General features: G+C 29.4%; 1 protein-coding gene across 2 annotated transcripts in view; it reads left to right on the plus strand.

The window, feature by feature from the left end:
• Nucleotides 1-27,618, plus strand: part of LOC118205147 (toll-interacting protein-like) — a 67,313-nt gene extending 39,695 nt beyond the window's left edge. For both annotated transcript variants that reach the window (XM_085821757.1, XM_085821756.1), the window contains exons 6-8: nucleotides 1,590-1,677; nucleotides 8,099-8,214; nucleotides 17,574-27,618. In XM_085821757.1, the coding sequence (XP_085677883.1) occupies nucleotides 1,590-1,677; nucleotides 8,099-8,214; nucleotides 17,574-17,690 (321 nt within the window). In that variant the 3' untranslated portion in view covers nucleotides 17,691-27,618. The remainder of the gene's footprint in view (nucleotides 1-1,589; nucleotides 1,678-8,098; nucleotides 8,215-17,573) is intronic.
• The last annotated feature ends 128 nt before the right edge of the window (nucleotides 27,619-27,746 follow it).

Here is a 27,746-nt window from a genome sequence, read left to right on the forward strand (position 1 = left end):
GTATCAATTTTCTCTTGAAAATTTATTTTACACTCCCTCTTTGATTTTTTTCCCCCTTTCCAAAAACCTTCTGCCCTTTTTATTTTCTCTTACAAAGTTGATAGGGATCATTTTTCTTAAAAGTAAGGATCACATTTTTTGACTGATCAACTGACCTACCTTTAGCAGTTTGCCCAAGTTTGGTTAGTTGCAAAAGTTTAGTGGTGGGTTAGTTTTATTATCTGGAAGATGTTATATCTGGTTATTTTATTATATCTATATATGTATAGTTATTATATCTGGAAACTTTATTGTATTATCTGTTTAGGTACAGAAATAAAACTCTGTTAAATATGGTCACCACTACATCAAAACCACAACATTACTACAATACTATTTCTACTTGAATGCATTTTTTGGTACTTATGTATTATTCTACCTACCTTAATAGAAATCGCCAAATTTTCAGAACATACCAAGCTCTGGCAACCAATTGAATATAATCATTTTTAGGCAACCATGCTTATAACAATCCTTCAGTCAAGCAACATCACCATTTTCATATGCATTTTCTTGTTTTATTCCAAGCAGTAACGTATTTATATAGACAAATCATATTTTCACCTCAAACTCAATTTTAAAGTATGTGCTTGTGGGAAATACAGTAGTTTGCTATGTATTCTAAAGAGAACAATAGTAAAGCGATCACAATCCACGAATAATTGTTTTGAATATGTTCTGATTACCCAAATCAGTAGAATTGTGGGATAATTCTCTCAGTTACATATTTTCTATTTTTGAATGCTACTTATTATTTAAAAAACCACATATTTGGATGAAAGGGGGAAATGTCTATTACAATGGTGCATGGAAATGTGTTTATTTGCAAATAAAGTTGAATGTTTTATATGCAGTGATGAGATGTTTTGGCAGATAACCAGTATGCAGTATCAAATTTATGCAGTTCTGTAATATGTATTTAGATAAAAATAGATCACTTTGCACATGGGGAGAAGAACAGTTCAAAAATTATTGAATGGTTTTGTGAGAAATGTGTTTTACTATTTTTTAATGTATTACATGGTTCCTACTTACTGATTAAAATTTCTATTTTGAATTGTTAAAGTGAGTTTTCTTTTGACATGTTAATAATGTTTGCTGACATACAACTATTGATACTTTGGCAATCATTAAAAAAAAAAAAAAAAGTCACCAATTTGCATTCAATAATTAACTTTTATTTTTTTCATATATTTTTCTGTAAAAAATCATCAAATTGTACTAAGGTGGTTGTGTGAATTTGCAAGTACCATTTGTTTATGATTTTATTGTGCAAAATCATTAGCTGCTGAAGGGGTCATGGTAACTACTTTTATATCACTATTGATAGTTTGTTCTGGTTTTGAGAATCTTCACGGAAAAGAATCATTCATTTAGAATTAATGCAGTGTATTAATGTTAAGCTTATTTTACTGCTATTCAGTCGTTATTCCTTAATAATTTTTAAGATTTTATTATGATATTTTATAATACCACATATTAAATGTGTTATTTCTAAGAGGTTGTATATTTTCAAATGTAGTTGTTTGATGTATATTTATTTGTTTTAGCCAGTACCATCTGGAACTCTTGTATATCACTCACAGCCTATAGTTGCAGTAATGCCATATGGTTCTGTTTTTGCTCGAGATGCTGCAGGTTAATATATTTTTATATTTATATTATCAAACTGTGTGTAATAGGTTAGTATACCATACTTAAGTGTTTTTACCCTTTTTTTTACTGATTTTATTTTACAAAAATCAAGGTGCAAACTTGCCCAAATAATTTAATTTCCGAAGACACATTATGATAAGAAGATAACAGAGTATAGATTATGATAAGAAGATAACAGAGTATTCACAAATAAACTACTGGTAACTGTCATTATATTATTTATTTAAAAGAAAACTACATTCCTATTGTAATTTTAACATTACAATATCTAATATGATATCATCATTTGTTTCTTGAATCTCACTCTCTCTTATTGTTATCCACTGCTGTTCCCTATGCCTAAAATTCAGTGCTGTTGGATCTGATGTATGTGTCATCTGCTACAGCTCGCAATTCATAATCGTTTTTATCACCATTCAGTTTGTCCTCCTATGTACAATTATCTTCTGAACTATCAAGAGCATTAGATATCCCTGTTTTCTTGTACCTCTTTGCTATTATTCCTTCATGAATTCGGTCTCACAACCCAAAATCTAAGAGCAGATCAATTCAAAGGAAGATCTCTGTAATTTTTCAGATTCTAGTAAAAGTGTGTGATTCTGCTAATATCCACTCATTATACAACTTTCAAAAATAGTCTCTGAATGGTTTATTTACTCATACATTCAGTCATTACAGAAATGGTGTAAGTTATCATAAAATGATGATAGGATGGTGTTTGTTCGGTTGAATTTTTTTAAATATCTTTCATAAGATGCCTACAGAAGCTGTAAAATTCATGGAGGTAGGAATAAAAGGAGATACCTTTTTTCTCCGCATTTGATGCTTTGCTGTTGAGCTTTGACAATCTAAGGGGATGTAGCACTTTTGTTTACATCCAGTTTGTTACTTTGACAGCTTCTTAAAAGTTGGATGATGCACAGATGTAAAAATCTTTGTACCTGTGTGTGAAATAAATGAATAATTATTTTATATGTCTTAAGTTTTATCTGAAAAGTATAGGAAAAAACTAAAAGAAAATTGAACAAAAGGTAAATAAAAATTAAAAAAATGAAAATGAAAACAGAATGGAATGAACAATTAATTTGCAAATGCAAATTTTTACATTTGCTGTATGAATTGTTTACTGAATTTAATTAATTTGCAAAATTAATAGAGAAAAGATTGTACGAAATGCATTTTATAAATATTCTTGAAATAAACTTACATAATGAAAATGGCTTTTAAGATGTGATTTGCATTATCAGTAAAAGAAAATCATAGTGTTAATAGTATTCAAGAACAAATTTATGAAGCTTTACAAAATGTTCCAGATATTGCATAGTTACCTAGCACTTAAATAAATGTCAATATTGAAATGATATTTAATGTCATGAAATTTGTTTATATTTTCCAATAATTTGGAATATCTGAGATGTATTATGATGTTTTCAATGAAAAGGATGAAGTGGAAGTGTGCTAAATGTTTTACATAAAATACCACATTCTCAGATTTTATAGAATAATGTGCACTTTTAGCAGGTAATTATTGAAATTTATATATACAGAAATAAATAGCAGGCATCTAACAAAAGGAGGTATTTTTTAACAGGTATGTATTGAAATAAGTAAAACCCTTCATTTGGGGAATACAGAGTTTATCTTTTAGCTAAGGGGGGACCTAATATGAAATTAATAGATATTAATATTAAAACAGGGAGGAGAGATGGTTGCTTCGAAAATAAAACAGGTCATCTACCAAAGCCTTTGGAGAGAGCATTGTATTCACCAGTGTTTTTGAAAAGTAGTCTAAATGGTTAAAATATTTAGAACTGATGGGAATAGCATTAACAATAGACTGCATCCATGATGCCAGCAAATATGGTAAAGCACATAAGGGCTATCTGCCAGAGAGCAGCCTTCTTAAAGGACTTAGGGAAACTGATTCATATTCGCATTGCATATAGAAAAATAATGAAACTCAGCCATGCAGCTAGCCTATTCACCTGGGTTCGAACCTATGACTAACTACCAGTATTCAGCAGTCTTTAGTCACTTTTCACTGGTGGAGCTTAAGTCAAGAATTTAAGAACAAAGAATTAAATCTATATTTTTTATTAATATCATATTAGTAATTTGTGTAATTTTTATTCAATTTATACAGATTTCTTACATAAAAACTCTGATATATGTTAAATAATAGTAAATTGCCTTACTGGACAAATACAATGAATGCATGAAAAATAAAGATTTGCACATGTCCAGAAATGAAAAATTTTAAATACACATGAGTATTTATTCATGCATATATTTTTAAGAAACTTGTATTCTCTTCTGATTGACTGTGTAGAATATTTCTAAATGTATTTGAATATGAATGATTTGTTCATTCATAAATTCATGTGAATATTATTATTATCAAGTAATACAGTTATTAATCACATGATTTTATATATCATATAATGACTAATTATAAACACAATAGTTACATATCATGGAAGGAGCTTAACATTTAACTGTAAGTGTATATAAAAATATCATTGGCAGATTTATAAGCTATTAAAGCAGGAATTATTCATACTGGAAAACAGTCTATAAAAGGCTATAGGTACTTAAAACAGTTGTAAAGTATAAAGAATTATATTGTTCAATGTAAAGACAAAATTTTGATAAATAATATTAAAATAATTATTTCCTTATATTTTATAGTAATTCACTTGTGAGTCTTTCTTAACCTACTATTATCTTCTCTGTCTAATGTCTAATGATTAATGTCTACTATTATATAAAAATAGTTAGGACTCTGGTAGTAGGAAAAATATATATATACATTTGTGCTTATATTTATAATGTAATTGCAAAAGGTTTACTGCCAGACATGTTAAAACCTGTAGATCATATGATAAAAAACCACTGAATGTTTAGATAAACGAGGGGAAAGGTTGTCCACCCCATCAAGCCAGTTGAATTGAAGAAATCAATTAGGACTTCTCTTCTTTCTTTCTTTCTTTCTCTCTCTCTGCCCACCAGCGGCCGAGCGGTAAAGTCGCTGAACACTGGTAGTTCGGTCCGAGGTTTGAATCCCGCGAACGGGCTGTCTGCATGAGTGTTTTCGTGGTTTTCCTCATGTGTAATGTGTATACGAGCCAGTTTCCCTTAGAAAGTCCTCCACGAAGGCTTCCCTCCTCTTGGGCAGATAGCACTCGAGGCTTTGCCGTAATTAAATAACCTAACCTAACCTCTCTCCCCCCCTTTTTTTTGTTTTTGTTTGTTTGTGTGTGTGTGTGAGCTAGTGCTGGCAGTGAGTTCTTGAATTCTTGTGTAAAAGAGCTCCTAGCTGACAGGTCCAAACAATTTTGAGCTTCTCTTTCATTAAGTTAGGTGACATCCAGCCTTACTCTTGTACCTTAACAAATAGATACAAATAGTTTTTGTTTTGACAGTGTCTTTCATTTAAAAATTGAAAAAATGGGACATTTTTTTTATTATCTGCTAATATTATTATACAGTGCACCTTTTCAGCTTCTGTCATTTTTATTAATGCAGATGATTGTTTGATTGATTGTCAAAAAAGTGCAGGAGTTTGGATCTGCATTTCCTATATAGCCAGCATCATAGTCATAATCTTTGCTGGATCATACTGGAACAAAAAATACAATTACATACAAATACAGTCAAAAGTCGTTAATTTGGACACCCATAACCCGGAATGATCTATAATCCGGACCTCAAAGCTACAAACTTTCTGCGCATGCGTCGCGTTGATGCATGCGCGTAAGGCCTTTATGGCTGCGAATCTGCGTGTGCACATGCCCCTAATACTTTTACGCATGCACATTTAATTTATAACGGACGGTATAAGCTAAGCTAAAATTATCTAATTCAGTTAATGTTGCAGATTGCGTTGTTCCTTAATCTTCGAATTGGATCCGGCTTATTATATTTTGCAGACTGTTAGAGCAGTTTTATAAAAGTAAGCTTGAACTTTCGATTATGTCAAATAGAATTTCCGATATATATTTACTAATATGTAACGGATCTACAAAGCGAAAGTACGTTTCGAAGTCCATTAAACAAAAAGTGGATTTGCTGTACAAAATGGATAAAGGCATATCCTTTCTCTTACCATTCCGAAATCTGTTTATCAATTTCATGCTGCTCTGCAGTGGGGTGGGGGGAAGGGATGCCGCGGCGCGCAATAAATTGGAAGTTGATCTGTCAGCAATATCCTTATCTTCAGGGCAGATGTTTTTATCTTATTTGGCTTATAATTCCTTACTAAATGTAGTATTTCATCTCGATGCACTCCGTCTTTGATATGATTTAAATCAAATTCCTTGTCATTATAATTCGCTTCTGATAGTGAAGAAAGTGATACAGAGGTTATTGAAAACGAAAAAATTTCGATTAGTCCGTATTCTCACAACACAGCAATTATAGGACTTGAACAGCGGAACTTTGTAACTGAAGAAGAAATTATGTCTGTTTATAGAATTAAAGAGAAAGTATTATCACATAAAACGAAGCAACTTAAACAAGTTACATTGAAAGAAATGTTTAATAAAGTAAACAAATAAATATTAAGCTTTTTTTTTTTTTTTTTTTTTTTTTTTTTTGTAAATTTTGATACCCTTTAGATCATAATTGTTCTTTATTTCATAAATTACAGTTTCATATTTTTAATTTTATAATTTCTGCATGTTATCTTACCAGATTTAAAGTGATGATCTATAATCCAGAAAAATCGATAATCCGGAATCGCCGAAATCCTGACGAGTTCAGATTAACGACTTTTGACTGTACATGGTTTGCCACTTTGATTATTGTATAATCAAGTCCATTAGGGCCTGGGACTTTTTCCGTGGGAGATATTTGGAAAATTTGTGAAATCTCTTTGGAAGTAAAGGCAGTATCCGGTGGTGTCTTTGGGGCGCTGGTGTCTATCAGACATGGGGTCTAAGAGTAGAACAAATTCAACTGGCTTTTAAATTATGCGAAGACGCTCATTTTTCAAATTTTTACATAATATCATTTCATTTTGCGCTTCATACCAGTGGAGACTTTATACTCCAAAAATTCTGGTATTGGGTCACGTGATATTTAATTTACAGCTAAGGTCATATAATTTTGTGCGTGACAGTTAGAATGGCTGTTTCTCTGAACCATGGGTAAATTGTCTTGTCAGACATGGGTTCTAAGTGACTTAAATCATAACTGAAGAAGAAAAATAGATGGCCTTGTCTTTGATGCTGCATTGAGTAGGCGTATCCATTTCTGGGACACTTTGAAGAAAAGTGCTTGGAGAAGAGTACTGGCAGTGCTAGCTGCTATGCTGGCTGATATATTTTTGAGCACGGGTTGGTGTTAGTGGTGCAGAAGGTTCTCCAGCTGGAGACCTTAGTGGCCAGGATATGTTTTTTATAACTAGCTCGCTCTTTCCTAAATTGTGACAAAAGATTTATTTTAGTAGTCTCATCAAGACTGGAATTTTAAGACACTTAAGGCTCTGCATTTTTGACATTGTTATCGAAGTTCACTTGTCCACCATGTCACTCCCTGTAATTTTTGTTTGTTTGTATTGAGAGGATTTGGGGTGCAAATAATGAAGTAATAAGCCCAGCTACATAAAAATCATGATAAATTTTAAAAATAAGAGAAATATTTTGCGAATCGAGTAGGTGGGAGTATGGCCAGGGAGAGAGTTAGCAACTCTGTAAAAGGTTTGGGAAGATACGCATTGTTCTCCAGCTAATCTGTACATATTGATTATAGGAGGGGCATCTTATTCTTTCTGTTTACTGAAAGTCCTTTTTCAGAAAAGCTGATAATTTCACACATAAGTATTGGTTTTTAAAGGATTGAATTATGTGAACATATGTCAGAAAAGTTAGTATTAATGCCCTCCAATTTTTCCCCAAGTTTTCTTATATATAATTTGTGAACGTGAAACTCTTAAATTCATGCATGCTGTCAGAATGAAGTTTTGTTTTCTGTATAAATTTCATAAAAACTGCAAGTTTTCCATTTTAATGAAAATGTTTTGAATAAAAATGTCATAATGTTGTACTTGGGGAATCAAATTATTAAGAATACAGTTTAATCAATAGTGCTTCAGTCATTTACAACAGTATAATGACTAAGTGTTGCATATGTATTTGCATTCTCTTCTATAAGAAGTCTTATAATATCTTCTGGTGTCCAAAAATATAACTAGTTTGTTCATTAAATATAAATTACTTTTTAAAAGTCATCCATCATGTCTAATTTTATGTAAACATGAAAAGCTACTCTCAGTTTTGTAAGATTTGCATACATGGTATATATAGTATTTCTTAGAGTATTATTGCATTGACTTTATTATTTATTTTCTTTTATTTCTATAGAATATTTTATTTTAATTGAATACTAACTTTTATGTTTGTAGCATATCCTCAGTGTATAACACCAAAAGGTCAGTCATCAGTTATTGCTGTTTCCAATCCAGTTCCAGCTGCAGTGCAAGAGGTTCCTGAGCATATCTCAAAAGAAGATTTAAAACAAGTAACGTATCCCTAGACATTGGTTTTCTTTCTCTTATCTTTAAAAGCTACTAGCTACCGGTGTGGCTAGCTACTTGAAATAGTTACTGTAGAAAAGAAGAAAAATAAGTAATAATTTTAATCAGTGGAATTTCATGGATCCAGCTAATGATATTAAACTATTAATATAAATGAAGAATTACATTTATTGCTTTGAAGTCGGTAGTTTGCTAATTAGTAACAGACAGATTAAATTTAAAAGGAAAATATCTTACACTTTGCCAAATGGCAGCACATTGGTGCATGAAAGATAAAAATACTTCATATTGGGCAGTAGCAACACATTTTTTCAAATCACTGAGTTTGTTAATTGAATTAAAACATAAATACCTTATATTTTTTCAAGTGGCAATACATTTTTTTGTTGAGTTTTTTAATTAAATTTGAAACAGAAATATCTTATGCTTTACTGAGTGGCAACACATAGTTTTTAAATTGACAAATTTATTAATCAACAATTAATTAAATTCGTGCAGAATATAAAACAAATTAGTTATGGTAGAGAACTAAATGTGTTCAAAATCTGATGGCTCTAAGTCTGTCATTTTTGCACAGTGCAAGGTACAAACAATACATATGTTAAGATTCTTATTTTTTAATAACAGAAATAAAGTTTTCTACCTTGTTATGTTTTGCTTCGATTATCCATTATATGATGGTTTTTATTGCATAATTAATGTAAAGATTTTCACATGGGTTCATATGATGAAGCTGTTTGACAGCAGATTTCTAGATATAAATCTCCTGATCTGTATTGCAGTCTGTTGGATGCAGTTGTTTGTTTCCTTTTTGTAAATTCACAATTTTCAGATTTTCAATTTAGTTTGCTGTTAAATCAGATTAATCTGTAATCCGTTAACAAACTGAAATATTTATTGATTAAGTATATTATAATATTTGCAATTGAGCTCAAACATTTTTATAGCTGTGCAGTACAAATTGCTATATTGTACTGATATAAATACTCATTAATTCTAATTTAACTGGACAGGTTTTTCACTCATCTGGAAAGTCAAGGAAATGAAAACTAGTCAGGAAAAATATAAACTACTTAACAAATTTTCAGGGAAATTTGGAATTTTTTGAAAAAAAGTTAAGAAAATAATGATAAAAAAATCCAGATCAAAGCTTTCAAGCAAATAGTTCACAATAAACAAATTCTCCCTCTTAAAAAAGAAAGCAAATAGAGAGCTCCTGTAATCTGTTTTTCTTGCAGAAAATATTTTTCCATTTCATGCCTTATACAGTTTTATTAACCTCTTCTTCACATGCTACGAGCTATTTTTCATTCATTCTTTTTTTTTTTTTTTATTTTTTTTTTTTTATTTTTTTTTTAAAGAAATATAGCTGTTCTATTGTCCTTTTTAAAAGTGGAAGTGCTCTGCAGAAATAAAAATTAGACATTATTACATTGCATGATAGTATTTTATAATAAATAACTACATTAATTAAACAATTTTTAATTCAGTTTTAATTAAAATTCCAAGCTTCTCAGTTTTATTAAAGTTTTCCTCAGTTTAAAACACCAAAGGAGTAATATTAATTGTATATTGTTTATAAATTTCCTTTGAAAAAGGGACAGTTTTGTCAAAATTTGTTGTTTCATTTGCTTTACAATAGCAAAGGTGATATATTTTCATAGTTATGGAATTATATTGGAGTACATGTATAATTATTTAGTTATTGTACTTGATTTAATAACTAATTCATTGCATATGTTGTTACATCATCACGTATGTTGAGAAATTGCTACATCTGGTTATGGAAAATCAGGGAATTTAAAAATTGAACTTTAGTGAGAATCCTGCCTATGATCTGAAAGATTTCTATAAATTACTTCTAAAATTTCTTAATTTATTTTATTGATGCAATTTTTTAAAAATTGTTTACTTTTTTTTCTAACTGAAGGTAGAAAATGTAGCTATCACAATATAAATAATATTTTCCTACATATACAAATTAGCAGAAATTTTAGCAATAGTAAAATTTTACATTCCAGATGAGAGAAATATAATGAATATATGTATACAGATATTACATTCATATCATGTTTCCTTTGTTAGCAATGTTAATTTTGTGTCTTTTAATTCAAACATATTTATTTGCCATATAAAAAGTGCTCTGCTTTCTCCATCAGTATTTCTTGGTTGCTATGACAATTGTTTGAGGTTCATCAGATCAAAAATGTATTTTCTGCCATATAATTATACAAGTACTTATTTCTCAATTACTAAATTCTGTATTATAGTATACTTTAATTTCTCATTTATTATCCTTATGTTCTAACAATTGGAGCAGTGAAACATTCTAAAAATTCAAATGAACTTTGCCATGCATTAAAAGAAAATTACATAATTAAACATCTCTTGAACAGAGGTACACAGTTTCAGTTTAAGATACAGGGGTTGGACAAAAATATGGAAACACATTTAAAAAAACATGTTTCTTTGCTTAATATGGTGTAGGAAACCCATTGGCATCCAAAACAGCTTGCAGCCTTCTCGGAATGGATAAATACAGTTCCTGTATGTTTGCCAAGGGAATATTATACCATTCTTCCTGCAAAACGGTGGCAAGATCAGATAACAATGTTGGCGGTGGATAACGAGAACGCACTTTCCGTTCCAATGTTCAAAGGTTATGTTCCAATGTTCAAGGTTCAATGTTCAAATAACAAAGGTTCGATAATATTCAGGTCTGGTGATTCAGGCCAGGGGAGATGGGACAACTCATCCTCGTGCTCAGAAAACCAGTCCTGGACAATGTGAGCTGTGTGAACAGGGCTTTGTCGTCTTGGAAGACACCATCACCATCGGGGAACAAAGTTTGTACCATGGGATGAACTTGATCGGCCAAAATGTTCACATAAGTCTTGGCAGTCATGTGCCCTGACACAGTTATCATGGGGCTAGCAGAGAACCACGATATGGCCGCCCAATCCATAACAGAACCTCTGCCATGTTTCACTCTTGGCAACAAGCAGTCTGTATTATAGGCTTGAGATGGCGTTCTCCAGACGTAAACTCGGCCAGAAGTGGGAAACAATGTGAAAGAAGACTCGTCAGACCATATTACTCGCTTCCACTGCTCTATAGTCCAGGCTTTATGACTTAAACACCACCTTTTCCTGTTACGGGCATTAGCATCACTGATGAGTGGCTTCTCAATTGCAGCACGGCCGGCAATTCCCTGTTTATGAAGCTCCCTTCTAATTGTTTTGGTACTCACAGGGTTCAGTAACACAACATACCTTTCAGCAGTAACTTTTGCAGCTGTGGTCTTCTTATTTTTCGTCACAATTGCCCTTAATGATCGTCTGTCACGATCACTCAGGACACACTTTCATCCGCGCTGTGATTTAGCAGATGATGTTTTTCTGCTTTTCAAATATGCGGAATAAATCTTCGATACAGTACCTCTTGATGCACTAAACACCTCGGCTACCTTGCTTACGGAAGCACCTACCATACGTGCTCCAACATTTTGCCCACGTTCGAAGTCTGTTAACTCTGACATAATGCAATGACAACCTCACATAACAGTACTTCGACAACAACTGAACTGTTTAGCACATTTACGAAGTTGTATAGGTGGCTTCAGTTGTCAAAAACGCCAGCGCCACCTACATATTTCATTAAAATCAATCTTTCTTTTCAAACATGCATTTCACAAGGTGTTTCCATATTTTTGTCCATCCACTGTATTTATGAAATAATGTAGGCTTTCAGACCATGACAGTTTTGGTTGCATAACATCTTACTCAAAACAAGAAATGTTTACATGAATCCTCATCAAAAAAACATTGCAATAAAAAAAATTGCTTCTTATCATACTAAAACATTATTATTATTATTTTAAGTATCAGAAGCACCCCAGAAAAGTCATCAAAATTATATATATATATATATCTTTTCTTGATGAAAACAAATGCTGAAAAATATCAGTGGTAATAATCACTTTGAATTTTAACATTTCTATAGACCATAATTGGGAAACTATATCTATAAAAGGGCTACTTTTTAAATTAAATTGCAAAGAAATTAGAAATAAAAATGAGAACGAAGGGGGAAAAATTATATATAATTAGATTCTTACCAGTATCCCAGTAAACATAAAATGTTGTACAGCTTTTCAGTAGAAGTTTGCCACAGTTGTTCAACTATATTACCATGTAATAAGGGAGGTCCTTAATATCCATAGACTTTATCCTGAGTTTTCACATCATGAACAACTGTTTATCCTTCTTTAAATTTCTAGCATAATTTATACATAGCACTATCATTCATGCAGTGTTCCTTGTAGACCATACATAATATGCAGTGAATTATGTGCATTGTTTACAAACATGAATGAGTCTGAGGATCATTAGGGAGGTGGAAGAAGATATGATATGGTAGGTATCTAATTTTTTTCCTCTAGAAATATATATATATATATATTTATAACATATGTTATAAAATTTTCTTTCTCATTCCATTTTTTATTTCAGAACTGTTTGGACTTTAACAAAAAACTGTCATATACTTGAATGCAATATTTATTTGACATAAAAGAGGTCATTTAGAAATTTCCATTCTAAGAGTTTTCTTGCATAGCTATTTTTCATAATATTTTTATGCAATTGCCAAAATGTATAATGATATCTTGGGTAATTTTAATTGTGAAGATAAAAATTCACCAGTTTGACAATTGTGGGTATGAATAACATTTTTAATTGATTTAAACTAACATGTAAATACGTAAAAAAGCAAATTTAAAGTGAAAATAATTAAAAAAATGTGCAAACATATAAAAGATTTAATTTTCGAATTTTTTTATGTCTCATTAATTAATAGTGAACTGAATAATGCCATTACTTACAAACTCGCCAATATACAAGAAAATTTTATTGCAAAAAAAAGCTAAAAGCATTTCATAAGAAACTGCAAATTTCACTACCATCTAACTACAATAGATTAGCAAATCTATATGCTCTCCCAAAATTTCATAAATCACCTTTCAAATTTAGATTTATTGCTAATGGTACAAATAATTATAAAAAGAATATAGATTACATATTTGCAATTAAACTTAAAAAAATTCTGTAATTTAATCCAACAACTCGTTAACAAACAACACAACTATAGTTGAATTATTTATAATAATGCTCCAGTTCTCAGCAGATTTAAAAGTTTAGAAATCAAGAATATTAACTGCTATGACTTTGAAAACCTTTATACTTCTCTACCATTATAAGAAATTTTTACTAGTTTAATGCAACTCCCACAACTTTTTCCTGACATACTTGACATCCTTTCTATTGAAAGATGGAATACTTATCTGAATTGTGGATTATTTAATAACTACATTAAATTCAATAATAAGATTTTTCAGCAAGTGAGAGGAATTCCTATGAGAGCAAACAGTTCCACACAAATATGTAACCTATTTCTTTTTACTTATGAATATAAACTCCAACTAAGTTTAAACAGGAAAGAAGGAATTTCCATTTTCCTACTATTAAGTTAATTAATTGGAACTCTAATATCTCTAGAAAGTAATAGAAAACACATTTCTTAGCCAAATACACTCATGTCCATAAATTAAGGATAATTCGGAGTCATGCAGAAATCGAACTCTAAAATAAATATATCACCTGTAAAATCACTACACACATCTTCAAGAATCATATGCAAATTTCAGGAAGTAACGAGATGACACCGATGGTACGTAACAATGATGAGAGTGTAAGAGAGTGATATATAAGGAATACAGACAAAGAAGTAAAATTATTCGCAGGCGCTTTATAAGCATTTCAGTGCAATAACCGAATAGTTATGACACAAAGGACGCATTTGGATTATTTTTTACGTGGTAGAATTATCGGCCGTCTGGAATGTGGGCATACCCAACTGGAAGTATCAAACAAACTTGGAATTGCCCAGAGTGTCATCTCCAGGCTTTGGCAACAATTCCAAGATGATGGTAATGTGAGTAGACGTTACAGCACAGGTCACCCCAGAGTTACAACGCCGAATGAGGACCGGTATTTGGCAGTTACTGCCAAAAGAAACAGGCAGAGCACAGCCTCAGATCTGTCTCGTCAGCTTTCTTCAGCCACTGGTACAACAATTTCAAGGCAGATCGTGTACAGACGCTTAGGGCAGATTGGTCTATATGCTCGTAGACCTGTCATACGTTCCACTTGCTGCAACTCACTGTCGCCTACGGTTAGCCTGGAGTAGAGAGCATGCATTGTGGACACCGCAACAGTGGGCTTGTGTGATGTTTTCCGACGAGTCCAGGTTTAGCTTGCAGTCTGATTCTCGCCGGACTTTCATATGGAGAGCTCCAGGTACCCGTTACCACCAAGAAAACATCACTGAACGACACCATTATGGTGGTGCAGGAGTGCTCGCTTGGGGTGGAATTATTCTGGGTTCCAAAACTGACCTGCACGTTCAAATTGGAACCATGACAAGCCAAATCTATGGGGACGTCATTCTGGAACATGTATGTTTGTTTTAGGGGTGCCATGGGTGCACAATTTGTGTTTATGGATGACAACGCCCGTTCTCACCGTGCAAACATCGTAAGCGAATGCCTTTAATTGGAGGATATCACCCGTATAGACTGGCCAGCATTCTCACCGGACTTAAATCCAGTAGAGTACGTGTGGGACATGCTTGGCCGACGAGTTGCAGCCCGTCAACCTCCTCCTACATGTCTACCGGAACTTCGGAGAGCATTGCTTTTCGAGTGGTGTAATATTCCCCAAGATCAGGTCGATAATTTGATACTCAGCATGCCTAGGCGTTGTACGGACTGTATTGCATCGTCTGGGAGACATACAGTGTATTAACAATCGCACTATGTAATATTGGTTTTTTGTAAACAGGTTTTTCTTTTGTAATTTGCTCCAGGGAGAAAAAATCGCTAATTTTTTTAATAATATCAAACATATAGCATCTTTTTTTGCTCTTTACCTTTTTTTTAATAAATAAGCTTAATAAGTCAAATTTGTTTTGCTTCTAACTCTTCCTTTGCCTGATTTTGTATTATCCTTAATTTATGGACATGAGTGTATCAGAATAAAAAATATATGTACTGAAATAGAAGATTTAAAGGAAGAAATAATAAAGCTAATTAATGTTCAAGTTGATAACCAAGTACCACCAAAATTTATTAATTTGTATATTAAAAAGACAGGCATTAACTTTATAATTTTTTAGCTCTTTATAGTATAACATTACCTTAAACCTTAGCTGGAGGGTAATGGAGGATATTTAAGAGTAAAGGAATTATCTTGCATATTTTTATTGTAAATAAATATGTAAATATGTATATTTATTTAATCAATACTGGATTCTTTCCTTTTACTAATAAAGGGCCAACTATTTTCAAAAGTCTCAATTATAGCCCGAATTGAGTGAAGATTTTAATCTTCTTCTAATTTTCCTTATTTTAGCCAGTATTTAGTAACATTTTGATTTACCAGTTGGAATCAAGTTTATTAAAACTTTCAATATTTTCTTTCTTTAAATTTAGCTTTTAATAAACATTTTTAAGGAATTAAATTTCTGGGAAATTTCTGGAATTTCTTTTTTAATTTACATTTTCTTTCTTTAATTTTAACAAATAAATTTTTTTAAGGAATTCATTTGAAATTTAAATTTTACTTATTAAAAATTTGAGGAATTTTTTAAGACATTTTAAATTTTACTTTAAAACTTATTTAAAATTTTAAAACTTTTCAATTTTAATTATTAATTAATTTTTAATTTGCAATTTTCACAAAAAAAATAATTTTTTCACTTAACATTATTTGCATTATTTACACAATTTTACAACAGAACACACATTTAACTTTACAATCAAGTTTACATTAATTCACAATTACCACTTAACTCTACTTTACTTCAATTAAAGTACTATTTTTATGATAATTGCAGAGCAAACTTACATCTTTTGATTGGCTCAGCTACTAAACTCCCTATCATAAATAGTTGGACAGTTAAAATTAAAACTTGAATTACATACTTTTTTTCTTTGATTTTTTCTAGTTTTATATTATTTAAATTTTTAATATTAAAGTTAAAAAAATTATTAATAAAACAAAGGTAGCAGCTTGGCACTCAACTTTACTTACATTAGCGCCATCTATATTATTTGTAGAACACATTTACATCACTTAGGAAATACTATTGCAGACCCCAATGCTAATATGGTAGGTAAGTTAGAATTAAAACTTACTATTTACTTGCTTTTAAGTAATTTTTTAAGTATTTTTTATGTAGTATTTATGTATTTTCTAGATATGTAATTATTATTTTTTTTAAGTATATATTTGTTTTTTATAAATTATGAATTAGTTCTTTTTAGTTTCATATTGGTTTTTATAAATTATGTCTTGTACCTTTTTAGTTTCTTTTTGATTTATATGCATATTCGTTTCTAGGTTTCTGTATACAAAGGTTTCTAAAATGCATCGGTTTCTAAATTTTTCTGGAAAATTTAATTTTTTTAAAAAATTTAATTTTATACTAGACTTTACATTGCTTATTTCTCAAAATACTTCTTTATTAGTAATTTTCCTTTTACTTGGTAATTACCTTCAATTTTTAATTGCTAATTTCTCAAGGTACCACTTTATTGGTATTTCTTTTTGAACATTCTTCACTATGTATTTACTTTTGGTTTTGACTTTTACCCTTGCCTGAGTGAATGATGAAACACAAATTGAATGATTGAAGAGTTAGGTTTGGAGGTAACTTCCCCTTGATAAGTCTGTCTCCTGCCTGCTCAACAATCATTCACTTATGCATTTTTAAGAATTTTTTTAGATTAATTTTAATTTCTAAATTAGTGAATTTATTTTCATGGTTTGATTTTGCACTTGATTTAATTATGCTATATGAATTTAAATGATATTGTAGATTAGTTCGAAAATTGAATCTTTTATATGTTTGCACATTTTTTAATTATTTTAAATTTACTTGTTTACGTATTTACATGTTAGTTTAAATTTAAATTTCATTCCTTGCAGCAATGGCACAAAGAATTAATTAAATTTGTATTTATATTCAATTTATTCTTTTGAAACAATTTTTTGTTCATGGAATTCATGGAATGCATATAAAAATTTTTTGTATACTTTTATTAAAAAGGTGTTATGCAGCCAAAATTTTGTCTAAAAATCCCCTTTTTTATTTAATTATGTACTATTTTTCAAACATCTTTATATAATGTAGATACAACCTAATTATATATTATTTTAATAGTCATATTAGCTGACGTTATACATCTATCTAATGTAACATATTTCTCTTTTTCTTATTGAAGGTGATTGAAATGTTTCCGAATATTGAAGAAGAAGTTGTACAAACTGTGATGGATAGCAACAGAGGAAATAAAGACCAAACCATCAATGCATTGTTAGCACTAAGTGAAGGAACTTAAAGACATTGTTTTTGAAAAATGTATTTTTACACCATATCTTGTCATATTTTTCTGTTGTTTAGAATTTTTTTATAAGTTGACTGTTAGTCTTAGTATTTTTTCTTTTTCTATTAGTCATATTGGTGCTTTTTTCAAAAAGTACAGGTAGAACTGATACAGAAATTTTTAAAAAAAAATTACATATCAGCTTTTGTTTTCAGAATGCAAGTATAGTTTTAGATTCTGTTATAGTTATTATTATATGTTTTTAGTACCTATATTTATTTTCATAATATTGTAAAGTATTTAAAAGAAACCAATAACAGTGTAATATTGACTATCAGCGTATCAGTATCATTGTATGTATCGGTTAATTGTATCATAAAAAGTACTTATTCATATTTTTATTCCATTATATTTTAATAACATTTCTATGAATAAAAAAGGGCTTTATTCCTTCTTTTATTTTTTTTTTCCCATATCCAGAAAAGTAAATCATGAAATGTTTATAAAAAGAGCATTTTTAAATGAATATATGCTAAGTATAAATACAAACTCTGTATAAATATAAAATATTTCATCGGTCTCAGTTTTTAGGTTAAAAAAATAGGGAAAGGGACAATTTTCTAATCTATTATTTTCAGCGTTGTTAAGCTTTCCTATCTATCTATATTTATAGATTGTATGCTTGTTTGTCAAAGATGCATATAATTTAATTCTACAAAATGCTTTTATATTATGAAAACACATTTTTTCATAAAATAAAGACATACCATACAAATATAGATTTGTTATAACTTAATGATTTAATTTGTACACTGAGTGATTTACAGTAATTTATAATGTGATGACTAATAATTGTGATTATTATTTAAATGACTTATAACTTAATGAAATAATTGTAGAAAACAACATATATGAAGGCTAAATCCAGACTTTTAATCATTTAAAAACCTAAAATTTTAATTTCTTGGTTAGTTAAAATAGTGAATTTTTATATTTACATCATCTTTATGGTTACCATGAAAGATGGTTCATTAAATTCATGAAAGTTCAGACTTTATTAGCCTTCAGTCAAGATAACATATATATTTTAAAGAAGAAAAAATATTGAAAACATGTTTTTTGGTAAATTGGCATGGCTTTAGGTAAACTGGGAATAAAAAATAAATAAATAAAAAAGCAAAAATCATCATATTTTTTCATAACTTTTATATACTTATTTCCATCATTTTTCTTAATTAGGAATTGTTGAATTATTCTTTTATTTGTTGACTAGTTTTTTGATGATGTAAAAAATCTAAAATGAATATTTTATTTGAAACTTGGTAAAAAAATTCAGCTTCCTAAATCTTCCTCAGTCCCACATGCACACAATATAAAATCACGTGCTAGTTATAGGTGCAATAAATACTGATAATAATTAACATATTTTATATATAGTGAAATTAAAAAGGGCAACAGCTACTATTGAAACAGAAAAAGTTTCAAGAAAAAAAGGTTAAAATTCTGCAAAATTTTGAAAAGCTGTTTGAAAGCTGTATTCAAATTGTACATAGCCCTATCAAAGATCCAAATTTAAAATATGAAAATTACTTTAAAATTTTCTTTTGTGTGAAATTTATGATTATAGGAGGGAATTTAAGGTAGGATGCAACTGTTTGTTAACTTCAAAAATTGTTGATCTTTCTTATTTAAAACATATAAATTGCAGTTTATTTTTAGTTAGATAGTATTGACTGATGCTAGAAATTAACCCCTTTCATGATTATTAGGTGTAATAAGTTTTTTCTTAAATTTTCATGTAGCAGTTTTAGAGATGTATAGGTTTTTCTAGATGTAGATATAAATTTTTATTCCGGAGCTTCCAAAGTAAAATTCCTGAATGTGCCTAGATCATACCTTCATATTTTAGTATGCATAGTTATATATATATTTTATAAAATACTGAATTAAAAAAAACTGCTTGTAACATATACATCTGTTTATAAAGCTATGTACAAAATTTCATAAACTGTTAAAGGAGAAAAAGTTTTTTTAAATATATGTTTCCATAAGTTGAATTCTCGGATTGTCTCATAAAATCATTTGGTAATAACATGTTCTTTTACTGAAGATTTAAACAGATAATGAAGCTCAAATAAATTATTAGTTAGTTTAATTTAATTTTAACGTTTTTGATAAAAATGCTAATTAATTTCCTCATTATGTTACAGAACTAAATCATCAATAATTTTGTGTTTAGATTTGTTTTAAAAATTACTTTCATATACAATCTGCATTGTAAACAGTGTTACAACATTTGAGAAGTAGTAGATGACATCATTATCATACAAAAATCATTAATAGATTTTTAAAATTCAGGTTCATAATGAAGGTTGTAAAGTAGAAAGTTGTGTGACATCACTTCTGTTTATTTATTGTTAATAAATATAATATTGCTGAATGTTTCTTAATTTAACCATGATTACTTTAAACCATCTTTGAAAAGAAAACAACATTAGTGATTAAAAAAAAATAACAGTAAATTGGAATATTTTCATTTTTATTAATTAATTTTTAATAACTACAGTAGCTGTTCAAAATGTTAACCATCATTTGTAATGCAGCCATAAATTTGTCTCATTAGGCATTGTTGTATCTTTTCAAAACTTCTTGCCATATTTTGGAAGATTTAACAGCATAGCATTAATGGATTAATGCTACTAGGCTACTCTACTAACACTTCTTCTACTTTTCTAACTTTCTAATTAAATTTTTAACTAATGTTTAAAAGCATTAGAAGGAACACCATTGAACCTCTTTTGAGAATGATCAGAGCAAATTATGTATTATTCTACTTGTTTTGTTCATATTAAAAAAAAATTCCTTATAATTAGTCTCCTTTGATGAAAATCACAGTGTATCAGAGATATGGTATCACAAGCCATTTGTTTTGTTTTTAAAATACATCAGTTTTAAAAAAAAAGTAACATTTACAATTAGATAAAGGTTGTTCACTATAAAAATTGCCCTGGAATTTGATTAAAAGTCTTTATAATTAGTTTTATATTATTTACTTTTAGGGAAGAATATATTTGGATATTCATTAAAATTATTAATTGCCTAGACCTTCAAGACTACTTAACTATGAATATTTGTAAACATAGAATGTGTTGAATGGTTTTATGAATGCCTGTAAATTTTGTGTACTTTATACTATTTAAATATGTAATTCATGTGGTGTAAAAACTTATTGGCAGTGAAAATAAATAATTTATTTAGTAATATTAAATAAGGGATGTTAAAAATTGCACTTTTTCTATGATGGATATGCATCTGCAGATTAGAAAAGGTTTTATAACTTTTTCACTCTCTTTCTTTAAGATGATAAGATTTAGATTAAGATCTCTAAGATGATTCTATTTTTTTCTTTAAGATGATAATATCGTAATGATTTGCATACATGCAGCCGATGATAATATCGGCTGCATGTATGCAAATCATAATTAATATATAGAACGTATGTTATTTTTACAGGTTCTGATTTTATTTTGCATTGAAATACAGGCGTGTAACCTTTATAAATGTAATTTTTATGCTCTAAAAGTAATTTTTTTCTGTTTTCATGTACTTTTTTTAAAAATTTTTCATCCAAAAAAAGGGAGAAATATAATTTTTTTACAAAAATTAACACTAAAACTTTTTTTAATATAGGCTTTCTTCCAAATGTGGAATGTTTTGAATTTCAGGTACAAGTGATTTAAATTGGTGTTTTAAAATTCAATAAATAATAATAATAATCTCAAAAACATGCACCATATATTGGTATGAAGTAACATGTCTGTTAGGTGTTTTATGTCTAACAAGCAAGTATCTTACCAATAAATAAAATGGTACTTACATAACATTTTATATATGAATTGTGCTATTATACATTATTACTTTCTATAATTTTATATGTTTTACATTTCTTTTTACATAGTACTTCTCTGTGTATGCATAATAATTTCAAATATTAATATTTGCAATTTTTGTAAATATTATCATCATCATCTTGCAAATCTTTAAGACTAGTAAGAAATTCTCAGACATATATATATATATATACTGATTTCCCATATAAGTTATCATAATTTATATTAGAATAATTCCATCAATGAGCCACATTGTAACATGAAATTAATAGTGGGGCTATTTTTAATAATGTAAATAATACTTGTGATGAAGTATGTTAGGTGTTCTTTGCAGCTGTGTTGTATAATTCTTAGTTGAGAAAATCTGAATTTTTGAGTATTACAGATATTGATTAACAACAAGAATGAATGTGTGTATAATGAAAATTAATAGTTTTAAAATTGATGTCAAGTAATAAAAAAGGTAAAAGTTTCAAAAGGGAATGATGTGAGGATTTTTATTATGGGATGAAATAATTTCCTTCTTTTCTAAAATTTTTAAAAGCAGAAAAAGCAATGAATGTCAAAATTAAGTGTTTATTATAAAATTAACTCAAAGCAAAATCGATTTGGACACATGGACACTCTGTACTTTCTACACACGGTATTTTTGTATGTGGTCATTATGATATTTAAGGCATTTTGTTTAAATTATCCAAACATGGGTTGTCTTTCATATCCCCAGCTATTGTGCTTCAAATCCATTAAAATGCAGTTTTTGAAACTATTAATAAGTGAAGGTTAAATGTTAGAAATTATAAGAGCAATATATCAACAATTTATTGCAAAAACAGTTTTGAGATTACTTTAAAACATGGAAAAAAAAGTTGTTTTCCTTTTGTAAGCAGTTGAACTTTGTTTGCATTATTATTATTATTGCAAAGTTATTTTCCATTTTAAACTCATATATTTTTCAGAATACAGGCTTGCAATATTTGTTCAATAATTTGTAGCATAAATGCATATTAATATGATACCCATGAATAAAAGTCTTATCTCTATAGATTTATTTATATAAAGAAACTGCTTTTGGTTAACACATTGATTGCGACTTGGCTACAAGCACCGTAGGTGCCACCAGTGACCGGCGACGCGAGCAATAATAAAATACGTAATTAGAGTAAATATCGATACTGATAAATTTTTAAATAGTACCATTGTTACTATAATGGTTTGAAGAATAATAAATTGTAAAAATTTTAATTATAAATTGCAATAATGGTCTACAGAGCGGTGACCCCCACCGTGAAAAATGCATTAAGCACGATTATATAACTCACATTTTCTTCTGTAGATAATATTTCAACATAATATATACCGCATAATAAAAATTTCAAGGCAAACCACCAACTTCATGGGCAAACCACGTAAAATGCACGTGGCAGTCAACATGTTAATTCATAATGGAACTTTTTAAATTAAAATTACAGGCTGCTTTCCAGCAACATATGTAATATAAGAATACTTCCAAAGAAGTTATTTTTGACGTTGTTGATTTTAATGTAATTCAATATGGCAAATAACTGTTTATTTTACATGATGCAAATTTTTACCAACCACTTGAAAATTACTGTTTTAAATAATTTAATGTGACCATAATACAACAAAGCTCCAGATTTGATTGTATATAATTAGTTTGTCAGATCATACTTTAAGAGCGGGCCTTTAAGCTTCATGTCTCATGTATATTTACATTATGGCTCTTTTTTGCATTTTTAAAATTTTACAGGTCATATCAAAGGACTAAAGATGAAAAAAATTGTACTTGAGCAGATTTTTGTTCAATATTGATAAACAATTAGTGTCATTCCAGTATGTTTTTTACCACATTAAATTTTTCCTGGAATACATTTTTACTGTGTATTTGAACAGTGATTTTTACTGCAAAAGGTTTACTTGACATGTTAATTTCAGTCCTATTTTAATGAGTTTCTAATGCTTTATTTTGAATATGACTGGCAGTTACAAGGTAATTATTTAAATATCAGAGCCCTTCCTTAGCCCTTTTTCTGTAAAAGGCTGACATTAAATTCTTTTAGGTTGGAAATGAGGTTAGTAATTGATTTTTTTTCATTGAACACTCATTAACATTTAATCTATATTTGTAGCTGGAATGAAGTAGATATTAACATTTAATTCTTTCATTGTTTTAAAGATAATGGCAAGTTCATGGGTATATCTTATTGGCTCAAACATAAAACTACTTTTTTTTTTTCATAAAATATAATTTCAAAACCATATCTATCTTAAATGCACAGCCTAACAGTAAATATATATATATATATATATATGTATAGAAGCATAATTTAACTTTTACATAAAAAAAGAAGACAATATATAGTTTTAAATTAAAATATAGTATTTACACCATTTAACTATATTCTTGCAGTACATTTTCAGTATATCAAGCTTAGGTATGTAAGATGATTTTGGTGCGAGGCTTTTAATTTCTCTTTGATTTTATGTGCTTCTCCTGTAAAGCACTTAAAGTAAAGGTCATCTAATATTCAGGCTAAGTTGCGATTAAATCGGATTTTTTATGTAAATAGGGATTTCATAGTAAACACTTTTTGAAATATGTATAAAATCATGAATATTTTTAGTGTAGTATGTTGTATTTACTTAGCATGAATATGACACAGCAGAGTTTTAATTGCGCTTGTTTTTTATGATTTTTTAATTGTGTTTATTTGATTGGTTCCATTATTAAGCGAAATTAAATAATCAATACATTATATAAATATGAAAAGAAATCATATTCATAATTATGTACTTACAATAGTTGTAAACGTTCAATTTGTACTTAAGTTTTTTTTTTATTATTATTATTATTATTATTATTATTAACAAACAGAGCAATCATTCCAGCAGCATTGATAAAATAGTCCAATTGCATATAGTTTGCATAATTAAACAGTTTATATTCAAAAATTACAAAAGTTGAAATTGTATTTTAAAATTTGTACAGGATGCAGCAGGGGAACTTCCTTATTTGAAATGTGCGCTATCTAGCGACATTTATTCTGAGAAGGGTGGGGTGGTGCTCATTGAAAAGAGCAGTGTCTAAAGTTTTTTGTAATGTAGGTTTAGAACGATCATGCAGTAGACAAGACAGGAGCGCATGTACGTCGTGGAGTCGTACTTTTCAATGTACTGCATTTTCGTCCATATAAATTTGCAGTTGTGCAAAAACTTAATCCATGCGATTTTCTTTCACGAAAAAATGCATAACGAAGCTGTTCTTGACAATATGCCTCATGATGCCCTTGTGTTCTTCAGCGATGAGGCTCATTTTCACCTTTCCGGTTGCGTGAATAAACAAAACATATGTGATACTGGAGTGGCACAAATCCCTGAGAACTTCATGAGCAGCCCCTCCATAAAGAACACGTGACTGTTTGGTGTGCATTGTCCAGAATAGGCAATACCAGAATGGTTTTTTGAAGAGCATTTTCCTGGACGCCTTATCTCCTTACGGGGCGATCTTCAGTGGCCAGTGCGCTCGCCTGATTTAGCCCCATATGATTTCTTTTTGTTTGGCTATCTGAAATCTCTATTGTCCAAAGACTCTGGCTCAACTGAAGAATAATATTCAAGCTGCTATGGACAACATACCTGTTGTAAGAGTAGAAAGAAATTTCAAAATTCGACTATCTCAATGCATTGACCAAAACGGAGGCCACCTTAATGATATTATTTTTAAACCATAATAATAAAAAAAAACTTTAAGTGTCTCTGTATAATTTGGAAAAATATTAAACTGATATCGCATATACTATTTGTGTTATTCATTTTTAAAATAAGGTAGTTAACCTGCCACACCCTGTATAAGAATTATGAAGATACTGATTTTTTAAGAATAAAAATAATTATATCCGATTGTAAAATGCATTTTAAAAAAGCTTTATGTTTTTTACATTTCTGTAAAAAACATAAAATATATATATATAAAATATAAACATATAAAATCTCAACTTTTATGTTTTTTACATTTCTGTAAAAAACATAAAAGTTGAGATTTTATAATTTAGTGTATATCTCAGTGTATCATCTCCTTGGTTGTAATATCATTACAGTACAAAGTGTGTAATCCAGACATCCATTATCCGGAATGATCTATAATCCGGTCCTCAAAGCCACAAACTTACGCATGCGTTTTAATGCGTGCATCCGCTACGCATGTGCGTAAAGCGTTTACCCGTGTGTGCTTCCGATAGTGAAGAAAGTGACAGAGAGGCTATTGAAAATGAAAAAATTTCGATTCACAAGTCGGTCGGTATTCTCGACACAGCAATTACAAGACTTGAACAGGGGAACTTTGTAACTGAACGAGAAATTATGTCTGTTTATAGAATTAAAGAGAAAGTATTAGCACAAAAAATGAAGCAACTTAAACAACTTACATTGAAAGAAATGTTTAATAAAGTAAACAAATAAATATTAAGCTTTTCTTTTTGTAAATTTTGACACCCTTTAGATCATAATTGGTCTTTATTTCATATTTTTAATTGTGTAATTTCTGCATGCCATCTTACCAGATTTAAATTTATGATCTATAATCCGGAAAAACCCCTAATCCGGAATCGCCGAAGTCCCGACAAGTCTGGATTATGGACTTTGTACTGTACAAAATAATACTTTGCTTCCTTCTTTACCAGATGAAAGGAAAAATATATTTTAAATGTTTTATGAGTTGTAGAATATATGTTATTGATACTGTGATGCTAAATACAAAGCTATGAGAGTTGTATTTCTGAATGTGTAGTACTATTTCCCCTACTTCTGTGCCAAGTAAATGCAAGGTATATGTAAAATGTATGTCAGAAATGTGAAGACAGGTAAAGGGGATCAAAATATGTAGAGTTTTTTATTAGAATGTGTGTGTAGAAATAGCGGATGTAATTGCTGGCATATAAGGAATATTCGAACAACTGCTAAGAAAGAAAGACAAAGTAACAAACACAATAATGATGCAACCTTTTATAATACCTAAAATATGTAACCACTAAGACTAATACAAAATCCATAGCAATTGCACATTGATTGGCATACGTTAACAAAGATCTCACTGGGCTCGATGAGATTTTCAAAGATCATGCTCTTAATTTTTCCACAGAAAAAAAAATCCATGCATGTCAAGTCTGGTGATTGTTGTAGTTACAGAACATACAGTCCAGTGGAGATTATATATATAAAGCATCTAGGTAATTTCTGAAGCTTGCACATGTTCTGTGGAATTGTTTTCAAAATGGTCTTTGAGCAGCTGCTCTGTTTCTGCCTGTAGCTCCATAGATAAAATGCATGGTGATGAGATCCTTGTGCATGTAACAAGGTATAACACCAGAAATCCTCACAGTAATGAAGATTTATGCCGGCAGACTTCTTTTATTGACCTCAATAGCACCCTCAAATCATCTCAATGCACCATTTCTGCACACACATTTTTCCTTACAAAAATCTATTTGGGATCCCTCTACCCATCTATATATTTTTGCCAGATATTTTTGAATCACATTGTTCAAGTCAGAATTATTGACGTTTTGAAGTTTTATGATATAAATGCATGCATTTTTTGCAAATGAAATTATATTTAAATATCAAAATAAGTGCCATATGGTTTTTATGTAAAAGTTGATATCAAAACAAAATTTTATAGATAGAACATTCCATTTTATTTTCAATTTGTATATCATGTATATTTATTAGAGTGTGCATTATTTAGACCTCAGTTTGTCGCCATAACATCATGTTCTTTTATTTTTGTGTGTGAGTGTGAAAAATTATGAGAGAATTAAATATAAAATGTATAAAGGTGTATATTGCACATCTGCTAGAATTGCACTACTAGTCATTTTGTGCTAAATGGAAGAAAAGATAATGACTCTGTTTTTCTTTCAGTTTCCTATGTTAAATATTGTATAATAAAAATACTATCAAATCTTTTTAAAACAATATGCTTTTGTATATATATTAAGAATATGGCACTTAATTAAACTATATTGAATTAATAAAAATAGATGGTATGATTTAAAATAGAAACACGTTTTAAAAATATGATTGTAAAGAATTTAAGCTGAAGCTTTATATTATTTTTTTATTTACAAGAACCTTACATATTAGGCTACACCCTCGAGTTTAATTT

This window comes from Stegodyphus dumicola, chromosome 8 (assembly GCF_044657685.1).
Source record: "Stegodyphus dumicola isolate Sdum_Otavi_A_Nest chromosome 8, ASM4465768v1".
In the NCBI taxonomy this organism is placed as follows: Eukaryota; Metazoa; Arthropoda; class Arachnida; order Araneae; family Eresidae; genus Stegodyphus; species Stegodyphus dumicola.